The 12,208-nt window shown below is 60.4% G+C and overlaps 1 protein-coding gene across 5 annotated transcripts in view; it reads right to left on the reverse strand.

Annotated features, from left to right (window-relative positions):
- PER2 (period circadian regulator 2) overlaps positions 1–12,208 on the reverse strand; it is a 39,341-nt gene that overhangs the window by 3,521 nt on the left and 23,612 nt on the right. For all 5 annotated transcript variants that reach the window (XM_045867622.3, XM_064587363.1, XM_064587362.1 and 2 more), the window contains 11 exons: positions 12,069–12,177; positions 11,236–11,361; positions 10,741–10,822; positions 9,377–9,536; positions 9,164–9,288; positions 8,138–8,302; positions 7,179–7,418; positions 4,497–5,335; positions 2,526–2,712; positions 1,280–1,472; positions 197–347 (listed from right to left, as the gene is read on the reverse strand). In XM_045867622.3, the coding sequence (XP_045723578.1) occupies positions 197–347; positions 1,280–1,472; positions 2,526–2,712; positions 4,497–5,335; positions 7,179–7,418; positions 8,138–8,302; positions 9,164–9,288; positions 9,377–9,536; positions 10,741–10,822; positions 11,236–11,361; positions 12,069–12,177 (2,377 nt within the window). The remainder of the gene's footprint in view (positions 1–196; positions 348–1,279; positions 1,473–2,525; positions 2,713–4,496; positions 5,336–7,178; positions 7,419–8,137; positions 8,303–9,163; positions 9,289–9,376; positions 9,537–10,740; positions 10,823–11,235; positions 11,362–12,068; positions 12,178–12,208) is intronic.

The raw sequence follows: 12,208 nt of genomic DNA on the forward strand, positions 1-12,208 counted from the left end.
ATCTGAGATGGAATGTTCAGAAGACCTTTTTGGGAACAAGGTTGCAAAGTTCTTTAAAGTAGGCTCAATAGCATCCCTGCATCATTTGTCTTCACGACCAAACTGTTTCTGGCTGGAGAAGTGGGAGGCCTAGGGACAGCGGCAGGGGCAACAGGCAGCGGCCCCAGCACAGCGCCGCCACGGGCGCCGGGCTCACCATGAGGTCCAGGGCGGCGGGCAGGCGGCCGGCCCGCAGCCACGGGTGCGCCTCCTGCAGCTCCCGCCCCTGGCGCGTGGTGAAGCGGGGCTGGGAGCTCTGCAGCGCTCTCAGCTTCTCCCGGTCTTCCTTCAGCACTGCTTCCAGAGCCCTTCACAGAACAGAGAGAGGTAAGCGTCACGGTGTCTTAAGAGGGTTCTGCGGATTTAAAAAAATACACTCTTTTTCTAGCAACTCCTTCAGGATTAATTAATTTCAAGTGATTTTGTTTAATGCCAGTTTCCTTTTCCTTTAAAATAAATTACCCTACTTAAGGCACCTTAATCTCCCTCGCCAATAATCTGTAGTTTTTCTATTAAAATGATAATCCCAGTCACGATCTTGGTTTTATTTTAAATCAGGGGAGCTGGGTACCCAGACGCCTGGTTCTGCACAGGCTGGTTAACTCCGTCAAGGCAGTAGGTGGAATAACTGTCCCTGGCCTCCTGCAAACACTGGGCTGGCTTGAAGCTACTGGAGACGGAGCCCCAGGACCCCCCCAGGCCTGGCTGTGCTGAGCCTCAGCGTTCCTCCCTCCTTCTTTCCCCAGCTCCCCGCACCGTGGGGGCTGAGCATCAGGGACCGCGGCGGTCACTGGAACAGCCTGACATAGAGCCACAGTGGCGGAGGCACAGACCCGGTGGCCACAGAGCAGCTGGTGGCCCGGGCTGCTCACCGCCCTTGGCCTTTGGCTCCCGCATCTCTAGGACAGACACGCTCCATTTCGCCCGCAGGGTGAACGGGCAACCGAGCCAAAGGGAACCATTGGCACAAATGCTTCGTGAGCACGGAGCGCAGCGCCCCAGGGGCTGGAGGGGAGCCCGTCCTCCTCACAGCCCTCAGCAGGTCACTCCGCAGGGCCGCGGGGCACACCGTCCACACAGCAGAGCTCCGCGGGACCATGGAGCCGTCCAGAGTGACCCGGCTTCTCCGTCCGCTGCGCTCCACTCAATCGGAGATTAGGCTCTCAGAGGGAAGTGCCCCCGACTGGGCGGCCTTGCTGCTCGGGGAGCCCCACGTCCCTAGGGGAAGGTGGGGGGTTACCGGGAAGGCATCTGGTAGGTCATCATGACGCTGTCATCTGTGTCGGCCATCAGCAGCCAGACGGGGTCCTGGAGCACGTACTTGATGAAGTGCTCACTTTCCTCCATGTCCGCCTTCGCTTTTGCTTCGTGGTTATTCTCTGAAGAGTCAACGCTTCCGAAGTATTTGCTGGTATGACTCGTGTCGCTGCTGCCTTTAAAAACCCAACACGTGGCGAGTGAGGACCTCTCACATGAAGTTAAACCTCGTGTAACGGCAGTTTTAGGGGGTGAAGAGCTTTACTTGGTCACGAGTGCCTAGGTTGGTGGATTTTCCCTTCTCTTTCCAGGTCTCAAATTATCTGGACAATTCCCGCTAGCACCATGGAGAGGATTCTCTCCCGGGTCAGCCCTGAGAAGTCCAGATGGGGCTGCATCTTAGAAATGCCGCTCCTTTGGGACGCCCAGGGGGGCTCCATCAGTTAAGCATCTGACTCTTGATTTTGGCTCAGGTCATGACCTCAGGGTCGTGGGATCGAGCCCCACATTGAGCTCTGCGTGCTGGGCATGGAGCCTGCTTAAGATTCTCTCTCCCTCTCCCTCTGCCCCACCTGTGTCCCCCCAGTAGAAATCATGCTCCCTGTTCCTTGACTAAGCCAGGCCACAGAGAAGCTGGTTTTGTAAGCAGGGGGCAGCTGGCCTGGCACACTCTGCCATGAGCCTCCCGCGGGGAGCGAGCCCAGAGAACAGGTGAAGGCGGGGCTCTCAGTCGGCCGTTCCAGATCACACCCGAGTGATCCTCCCTGGTAAAGCATACTGCCCACACCCTAGGTTCACATGAGGGGAGCTATCTCAGCAAGGGGAACACTACTGGCCCTCCTGGCAGGCCCAGAGAGCCTGAGGGATGGTCCAAGATGGTCCCAAAGGGCCGGCGGGGTGGAGGCCCGCAATGACAGCAATGTCCATAGTGAATTGGTGGAGGGAATGCAGACCGGCAGGGCGGGTGCAGGAGGAAGCCCTCGCCTGCCGGTCCCCACTGTGGCGGGCTCTGGGGAGCCACTTGGGGCATCAGCTGGATGCCCGTGGAGACCTGGTCTGCACTGGATACTGGGCCCTGAGCACACACAGGCCTGTGGCCTGGGGTGCGGGGAAAGCTGGGGATGCCCAGGGACATGAGGTGACCATCGTGACCAAACAAACGTGAAATCCAGTGACTGAAACATGCCCACGCTTGCAGGATTTGGGTGCTCCCAGTGCCACCAACATACCTGTCCCACTTCTGGACGTATCGCAGCCCAGCGAGCCTGAGCCCAGGAAATCAGAGGTTGCCGAGGCTCCACTCCCAGATGGGGCCGACCCTGTGGCTGAGCACAGGTCCTCATGCAGCAAGAGGTCAAGCAGGCCGCTGGATGTGGAGAGGGCATCGCTGTTCCGGGCGTCTGTGGGTTCCTCATGCTTTGGGAACAGGGAGAAGACAGCACAGTCAGGGCTCTGCGTACAGAGCAGGGCTCAGTGCACAGTCAGGGCTCAGTGCACAGAGTGGGGCTCAGCGCACAGAGAGAGGCTCTGCACACAGTCAGGGCTCGGTGCACAGAGTGGGGCTCGGAGCATAGTCAGGGTTCTGAGTACAGAGAGGGGCTTGGTGCACAGAGAGAGGCTCAGCGCACAGAATGGGGCACCGGTGCAGAGAGCGGAGCTGGGGGGAGCCACACCGTGCTGTCCGCACAGGGCCACTCAGGGACAGAGCCAAGTGTGGTCCTCCTTAGGTCACTGGCCCTCCCTCAGGTGCCAATGAAGAAGGCCAAAAGAACAGTGCAGAGAGGCTCTGTGCACGGTCAGACCTCGGTGCACAGTCAGGGCTCAGTGCACAGAGAGAGGCTCAGCGCACAGTCAGGATTCAGTGCACAGAGCAGGGCTCAGTGCACAGTCAGGGCTCAGTGCACAGAGTGGGGCTCAGTGCACAGAGAGAGGCTCTGCACACAGTCAGGGCTTGGTGCACAGTCAGGGCTCGGTACACAGAGTGGGGCTCAGTGCACAGTCAGGGCTCGGTGCACAGAGCAGGGCTCAGCGCACAGTCAGGGCTCAGTGCACAGAGTGGGGCTCAGCACACAGAGAGAGGCTCTGCACACAGTCAGTGCTCGGTGCACAGAGTGGGGCTCGGAGCATAGTCAGGGTTCTGAGTACAGAGAGGGGCTTGGTGCACAGAGAGAGGCTCAGCGCACAGAGCGGGGCTGGGGGGAGCCGCACAGTGCTGTCCGCACAGGGCCACTCAGGGACAGAGCCAAGTGTGGTCCTCCTTCGGTCACTGGCCCTCCCTCAGGTGCCAACGAAGAAGGCCAAATGAACACATCCCACGGTTACTGGGACCACAGTAACACCCTGCTAGTGGTGTCATCTAATAGCCGTAATTTGGGGCCAGTCACACCAAAGTCAGTGGTTATTGGATTCCTGAGAGAAAAGCCTTCGTCCTGGTCCCGCACCCCAGCGGCCGCTGCCCCTGGTGCGGCGGGGGTGGGGGGCTCTGGCTTCCCAGAGGGGTCGGCTTTGGTCTGGCGGCATCCTGACCCTCTGACCCTCAGAACCAGAACTGTAGGCCCAGGACCCCAGACACAGGAGTCGGGGGGGCCCCGGGCCCACGGAGGGTGTTCATCTGCGACCGCAAGGTTGCGTTTCCCGTCCTGGGAGCAAGGGCAGGCAACGCCAACACCCCTCGGTGCCGTCACAACACACAAGTGGTTCATTGGAAGCACAATCACAGTTTCCTGAACCGAACAAGAAATGCACACCAGCGTCCCGTAGGACTTGGCAGGATGGGCGCAGATGGCCTGGTTTCAGAGCTCCGTCCTCCCCTCCACCCCGGGTGCCCCCACCGCCAGCTTCCCCCTGCTGCCCTCCAAGGGGCCTGCGTTCTGGCATTTAAGCTGACTCTGCTTTGGAGCTTCCGGTAAAATGTTGGGGCTCGCAACGAGTCACGAAGTCACGTGGGGGTATTTGGACCCCTGTATTCACCATCAGACAATCCAGCCGGCTTCCTTCCTTGGATCCCTAAATAATAAAAGGCTCCCACAGGCCTACTCTGACGGGGTCGCTGAACTGGAAGACATTCACGTCCAGCCCGTGTATTTACGTCGCGAGTGGAACCGTCTGGCAGGAGCCGCAAGCGTCTAAGCACCCGCACGAGAGCAGAGCGCGTTAGCCCCGCTGCCTGCTTTAGAGAAGAAACGGCAGGAAATGCTTACGATTGGCGAGGCCTTTGGCTGCCGGTCCCAGGAGGTGGCAGGTCTGCAGTCGGGCCCCGCACCCGCTGTCCCCGCTGTCCCCGAGGCCCCTGTTGCTCCTGCGGCCGCGCTGCTGCCCTCAGGGGCCTCCTCCAGCTGCAGCAGGTTGAGCTGCAGAGGTGAGCTGCCCCGGGACTGGAAGAGCGGAGGAGAGGCTCTGCCCGGGGGCCCAGAGGCGGCCAGCGGGGAGGCCGGGGTGGCTGCGCGGGACGCTGCTGGCCCACGCTCCGCCTGAGGACACGTGCATGGCGCTTTGGGGGATGAGGTCCGACCAGGGAGCTCGGGCTGTGAGGCAGGGATCACCTCGGACAGAAAGTTAGCCTGGCCTGGGAAGAAGGCCTGGGGCAGGCTGGGGGTCACCGAAGGGAAGGAGTAGTTGGGTAACACCAACGCCATGACTGGGGCCAAGGGGACAGTGAACGGCGGGTGTTGGACGGCAAACTCGTGCTGGGCATCCATGGGCACGGCGGGCACTGCGAAGCTGGCCTGGGAGGCCAGGGGTGCCGCCACCGCCGTCCCTGGTGTGGGCAGGATTCCTGGGGCTGGAAACACGGGCAGGGAGTAGGCAGGCACGGAGGCAGGGAAGGGCGTCCTGGGGCAGCTGGACTGGGACGTGTCCGACGGTGACCAGGCTGTGGCGTTCAGGCCCATCAGTGGGGGCCGGTGGGGCGCAGGCCCCCCAGACCCAGTGCTCTCGGAGGAATGTCGAGGCTTGGCCCGTTTGGACTTCAGTTTTCTGTTCTTCCCGGTTTTTTTCCAAGATGAATCTATTCCAGAGGTATTTCTTAGTCCCGGCACGGCTAAAATAACGGGAAAACACCAGAGTTAAGATATAAACATTTACGTGACTCCTGCTGTGTCCGTTTTCAGACTTGTAGGCTCCCAGAACACAAGGACACCTCCAAGGTCGGCAGTCCTGTGTTTCCAAATGTCAGCCTGCGGCCACTAGGACCACCATCAGGTGCTCCCTGGCCCTCAGTGAAGTGAGAACAGTCAGGGCAAAATGTTCATAAAACCAGAGTCAACCAATTTTAAGGATTGCCATTAATTGCAAGATCATGTGCTCTGTTTTCTTCTGGTGTTAAAATATCCTTTCTCTTACAAAATAATAGTGATGAAAAGTAGTATTTAAAAGGTCTCATTTGTCCAAAAAGTAAAAAGGCAGGTAAGTCTCTGCTGTTCCCCAACACTGGTTTGTTGAAATCTGAAGGGTTAGACCCCTGATCCCATTTAACCTTATTTTTGAATTTTACAGGCTTCGTCACTACTGTTCCTTAAAGCGAGATGTTTCCTGCTTTGCCTGTCAGACGAAGCCTGGACTCCGGCCTGAGTGGAGGTCAGAGGGTGGAAGGAGCACACACTCTGGGAGCCACCTTCCTTCTCTCTGGTGACCAGTCCTTCTTGAGAAGGCTGGAGGTCTCCCCAGGTAGCAGAAGGGACTCTGGGCTTGTGCCCACACCTCCCCTAGACCTGGGCCAGCATGAGCAGTACTTTGGGCTGGGGGGTCATGCCACGCCTGGGATAGGTCCCAGGAACCTCAGTTTCTCCTCTCATGTCACACAGGGTAACTCGGGGCTTCTGCAGCAGGTGTGTGGGGACACCTGTCAGCTGTGCTAAGGGGTGCTCTTTACCTTTGCTCCATGCTGAAGACAAATGGCCAGTCCAAGGCAAAGTGCTAAGTGGGTAGAGGCTTTGTGATTCGGACTCTGTCTGGTATTCTTTCTATAGGAAACCTGTCCCCTGGTGGGACTAGTGGCTGAAGCACTGGGCTCCTGGGATAGCACATCAGGGTCTAGACAGGGCTGCTGTGGACAGTTGCAGAGTCTGTGCACTGCAAAATCTGCTGGGCCAAAGGGGCAAGAGGGAGCTGGAACTCTGCACTAAGCCAGGCCCACAGGGTGGGTCTGCCCGGGGTAGGAGATGACACCTTTCCCTAATTTCCAAAGAGATTCTCTGTGGCCTGGCAGGTCACCCTAAGTCTGGGGAAGAAGGAGAAAAGGAAAAGACTAGAAAAGACATAATCCTTGACAGCATCAGTCTCTTTCATCACTTTGTGGTGTATCTGCCTACAGATGCAGGGGAAGCTGGGTCCTTGTGGTGCATGTGTCTCCTGGGCTCACTAACTCTGATCCCTGCGTCTGGCCTGGGGAGCCCTGGGAAGAGGTGGTGTCTCTGATCAGTCCTGCCCTGTCTATTCTTCTTCACCCCGTGCCCTTCGACCACCTGCTGGCTCTCAGCCTGTAACACTCCCAGGGTCTGTCCTCCAGCCCTGAGGCCGCCCAGCAGGAGGGCATGTCTCCTGGGGAGAAGGGGGCCACTCCCTCCGACGGTGTCCTCAGGAGTCTGACGCCACATGCCCCGTCAGGACCGTGGGCAGGCAGGGCCCCCGGCCCCTCACGGTCACCCAGTGAGAAACGTCTGACGTGGCAGCACTGCGTTCCACGGGGGCCAGCCTGGGACTGTCGCTGCTCTCGATAGCACTGTTCCCCCGGGGACACAGAGGACACCTGTTGCTACTGAAACAGACTGCACCACCGCTAAGTTCCAGCCCGTCTCTAACTGGGGACATTCCACACGTCCACAGGAGCACTGGACTCCGTTCCGCCAAGAAGAACGTTTCTAAAATCGGGTTTCGCCACTTACCTCTCTCACTCAGCTGCCCCTTGGACTTTTCCTGTAAGTAATAATGGCACCGAGACTGGAAGACATTGAGTTTCCGCATCTCCTTGAACTTGAGCAGGAAGCTCTGCTCCTCCTTCTGGGTGTGGGCGGCCAGCACTTCCTTGGTGAGGCCCAGCGTCCTGAGGGGCTCCTTCTCCGGGCCCAGGACGCACGGCCGGCCGGCCAGAGACTCGGGCCCACTCACGGCGTCTTCCACCAGCTCTGGAACAGAAGACGGGCCCCGGGATTTAAAACAACGGAAAACCCACACCATGCCTCTGAAGAAGGTAGCCCCTCGCACACGCGTGAGACGCTTCACGCTGCCGCAGCTCGGGGCTGAAATCCGTGCGCGTTCAGGTACCCTCTGAGAAAGTTAACGAGCAAGGGCAAAAGACAAGGACAGAAAGCCCCACGGCCTGGACGGCTCCAGGATCAGTCTTTGAAGCAAACTGAGATGTGGGGCATCTGGGGTTTCAGCCCAACGTTGAAGATGCTGCTCCTGGGCTGTCCTTAGCCTTGAGAGCACGACACACTGCGCTGGCTCAGGGCCCCTGTCCTGGTTCAGGACCCACTGACTCTTCCGTGTACTTTCCCCTCACCGTCCCTCTCTTCTCAGCAAAGAACCAATCTGGGTTTCAATCCACCTGTGGGCGTTGTGAAGAACAAGGTAACTCAGGGATGGCACTCTTGGCCTCCCTGCAGGTACGACCTGTCCTGGCTCTTGTCCTCAAACGGGAGGGGGCGGGGACCCTCAGCCCCAAGGAAGGCGGACGCCCAGGACCCCCGCTCCGTCGCCGGGAGGCCCGGCTCAGCACCACCAGGGGGCGCCGGAGCGCGGCGGGGAAGGAGACGGCGGCTGCGCCCTGCCCTGCTTCTGCGCCTGGTCTCTAACTTTCATCGCTCAAACCAGGCCGCTCCGACTCGGGGAACGACGGGCGTACCGAGCTCGGGCTGTGGCTTCTTGTCGCCCACGTGGACGATGGTGCTGCTGTAGGTACACAGGCTGGTGAGGGACGCCACGCTCTCCGCCTTGCCGGGCAGCAGCAGCGGCCGCAGGGGTGCGCCAAGCTCCGCGTGGCCGTCCAGCCTGGAGGGCGGCGCTGTCTCTTTATGGGAGGAAACGGACACAAACACGAAATGCAATAAAAGCAAACGGCCCGGATAAGAAACACCGCTGTCTGCACGGTGCGCCGAGACCCCGGTGACCCGCTCAGCCTGCTCCCCCAGGCGTGCGACGGCCCCAGGTGTTTAGTCACAGGGGAAACCAGGGAAGCTGGAGGCCTGAGACGGACACAAGCGCAGTCTCCCAGCCTGCGTCCTCTAAGGGGAGGCGGGCGGCTGGGCAGCTGCAGGTACTCGGGGTCAGCGGCCTCTGACCGGGGCCCAGAGCCCTTCCGCCGGCCCGGGGTCAGAGGCCACGCAGGCAGCCGGGAGCCCACCCTCTGCTGGGTGCTGGCCAGTGGCTGGCGCCCTCTCCCCGAGGGCCGGGGCAGGGACCGTCCACCACAGTGTTACTGCCCAACGCTAGTGCTCCGTCGACAATGGGACACCCGGTTTCTGAGCCTGCCACTGACCACCGGCAGTACTCACAACGCTTGAGGGGCCCGGGATGTAAGCTGCCTCGTGGGGTGTGCTAACCTTCAGAGGCCCATGCTCCTCCGAGAGACCATGGAGACAAGACTGCCCAAGCATGACCATGTGAGATGCCCCCAGGCCCCCAGCAACCCCAACAGGATCCTAGTCTCAAAGTCCCAAATCCCCTTTACCTCTAGCTTGTAAGAAGACTGCTAACTTTTGAGCTACTTTGGTCATTTAAAAACAGCCGACACGCACACACTGTGTCCTTGAAGCTGCTCAGACTTCCTATGGGAGGGGCAGGGGGCTCCGGGCCTTTGATGACACCTGACCCCACAGCGGAGGACCCGAGTAATCGCACGCACGCCGCACAGCTCAAAGCAACAAGACACCTGCGGAATGCAGCCCGGGGCTGGCCACTGCCTGTCGCTTATCGCTGGCCTTCTGCGTCGCCACGCTCACTGGGAACTCACACTTCCTCTTGAGGGTGACCGCCTCACTGCAGCTCTCCAGGTACCTGCGCGGAGGGTCGGAGAGGGCTTCATGGAACACGGGGGCCCCGAGAGGGCATGAACGAGCCAGGCAGGGGCCAGAAGTGCCCGCACCTGATGACGCTGTCCAGGCAGCTGATCTGCTGGTAGGACCCAGCGGGCGGGTTCCTGCAGCCCAGCTCCTCGGGAGAGCCGCCCGTGGGCAGGCTGGTGCCCGAGCTGTCCTGTTCCACGGGGACAGCTTTCATCTGAGCAGAGGAACTACTTGGTGTTTCTGAAAGAAAGACAAAATAGTTCTTTCAGTTGATGCCTGTTTCCCCCAAAGAGGATTCTCTATTCAGAAAGCATTTTAGTTCTACCTAAACATCAGGCTGTGATTCTCAGACACAGAAACCCAGTGCCAGCCGGCTCTTCAGGCAGCCCTGCTGGGGGAGTGCCCCTGTGCCGTCCCCAGAGGGAAGCCGGAGGGCGCTGTCACCAGCTTCCCCCTGGGGCTGTCCCCAGGGTCAGTGACTCAGCACCGGAAAAGGCCAGTTCTTATTGAACTCCTGAAACGTTCGGGGCCAGTAAGATGGCAGATGCTTTACGGTTGATGGATATTCCGTGTCTCGGGGAGGAGAGGACCACCGGAAATGTGAGTCGGCGGTACTAACAATTATGTGTCTCTGGGGCAGCCTGCTGTGGGCACTTCTCTTCCTGCCCTCTGCACACGCACTGCGTGCTATTCCCCGAGGGGCCCTCAGGGTCAGAGCCGTGTCCGGCTCCCCAGTGTGTCCCCCAAACCCACACGGACTGCAGCGTGCAGCATGGCCACTGGGGGCAAAGTGCACCCCCACACGTCCCAAAGGCCAAAATTCCTGGTGAAGAAGAGGCTTGGGGCAGCCGCCGGAGGCTTCCCAGAGGAGGTAAGCCCTGAGCGCAAGGGATGAGCCAGAGCCCACCAGAGGGAGAGGTCGCGGTGAGCCCAGGCACGAGGGTGGCAAGTCACAACGTGGTGAGGCGGGCTCAGGCGGTGGGGGGTGGCGGACAGCCCCCTGTGCCTTTGGCTCCCTGGGGGGGGGAGGCCCATGAGCAAAGCTGGTGCTGTCCACCTGGACACTTCATTCACGCGTATGAACGTTGTGGGTTGGCTGGGCAGCCCCCCGAGGTAAGCGTGTGCACGTGCTCACGAGAGCGTACGCACCAACCCTCTGGCCACTACGCAGAGCAAGAACAGGGGCCGTGGGGGCAGACAGGCACGCCTTGGCCACACCTCGACAGGGGTAGAGGGCGCCGGGTGCGCGCCGGTCAGCGAGACTGACGGACTGGAGGCCCACGCTGCCCCACGTTGTCACAGAGCCGGGCTGCCGAGCAAGGGGGGGGATGCAGCGCGCTTCAAAGGTCAATTTCCTGCCATCCAGAGTGAAAGTCAAACCGGGTCCCTCTCGCCATCTTGCCACACTAATGTTTTCTTACAGAAATGGAGAGAACGTTTTTACCTGCCGCAGATTTTTCCTTTTGTTCTCCAGATTCCCCAGGATGACTTTTGTTTTTGACGTTGCCACCGTTTTTACAAATTTCCTTGAGGAGAAACAAAGGGACACGTTATTCCCTCTAGGAGGCCCTGCAGTGGTTCAGCCTGTCCCCGCAGTGAGGACAGCCGCAGAAATCCCCCCGATGCAGAAGCAAGTTCTGAAGGAGAAATCTGAGCGAGGCAGGGCTGGAGAAAACGCGTTTGGCCATCTCAAGAACGCAGAGTGACGTGGAAGGTTATGATTTTGTGACGTCTGCACTCTGGCTTGATTGCCTGCTTTAAGTCATTTTCACCCAAACTGTAGCCACAGCTCTTGGCTGCTCCCCCCTTGGAGAGTAGAGGGTAAGGCCCGAGTGAGCAGGGTTCCGAGAGTGGGCGGCCGGGGCTCTGCGGGCTCTGTGACTCCCGGGGGTTCCTGTCTCCCTGGGACAGGGACAGACAGGGGCAGAAGGTGACTTACGGTCCTCTTCCAGCGGGAGTGCTCGTGACCGTTGCTGTCGCTGGAGGAGGTCTGGCTCATGAGGTGCTCGTGGGACCCGTTGCTGCCCAGGCTCCCGTAGCCACTGGAGCCGCTGTGGGGGACGGGCTGGGGGACAGCAGACAGGGAGGCCTTGGATGCGGTTGGGGGACGTGGCTGGTGCTGCGGGGTCAGTGCCCCCCAACACGCCCATCTCGCAGAGAGGCTGCCCCTGCCCGGCGAGGACAAGGTGGGGCTGGGCTGGCGCCAGGCTCAGGCTGTGGGGCACGCCCTGGTCCCAGTCACGGGAGACCCCCCGCGAGAGGATTCATTCAACGCTCTCCCTCAGCTCACACGGCGTGGCCAGTCCGGGGTCTATCCAGGGGTTTTAGGAACACAGAAGGCGCACTGTGGTTTTGCCGCAGTCTGAGGAGGAGGAGCAGAGCTGCCCAGCCAGGGGGACTGGTGCTCGCGCTAAGTCTGCTTGAGTGCTGCGTCCCCAGGAACAGAAACAAAGTATCCTCACGCCCCCCACGTCCCGGCACGGTGACCCCCTCCCACCCAGCGCGCCTGTGGGGGCCACGAGTGGGCTGGCAGCAGGGCCTCAGGGGCGGACTCGGGGGCGGGGTGTGGCTTTCAGTCGCTTGCTCAGGGCTACAATTCAGACACAGGCACCCCAAATATGCAAGGGGGGCACTGCTCCCAACTGTGCAAGCCGCAGGCGTGCCCGACGGTCCGGGCCCAGGCCGCGGGCACCAGGGGTGCAGGGTGGAGCTGGACGGAGTGTGATGGCCCCCCGGCTCTCTGGCAGGGGCGTGTAGGCCGTGTATACCCACCTGTAGCAGCAGCCGGTGGATCTGCTCCGTGAGCCCCTGAACGCCGGGGTGCAGGTCCTTCTCCTCCACAGGCGACTGAGCTGAGAACACGTCCTCATTCAAAGGGCCCCTGCGTGGTTTCCACTGGTCTGTTAGTTGGC

This window comes from Mirounga angustirostris, unplaced genomic scaffold, assembly GCF_029215605.1.
Source record: "Mirounga angustirostris isolate CCGP_5_RB_7025 unplaced genomic scaffold, mMirAng1.0.hap1 SCAF_3, whole genome shotgun sequence".
NCBI classification, from domain to species: domain Eukaryota; kingdom Metazoa; phylum Chordata; class Mammalia; order Carnivora; family Phocidae; genus Mirounga; species Mirounga angustirostris.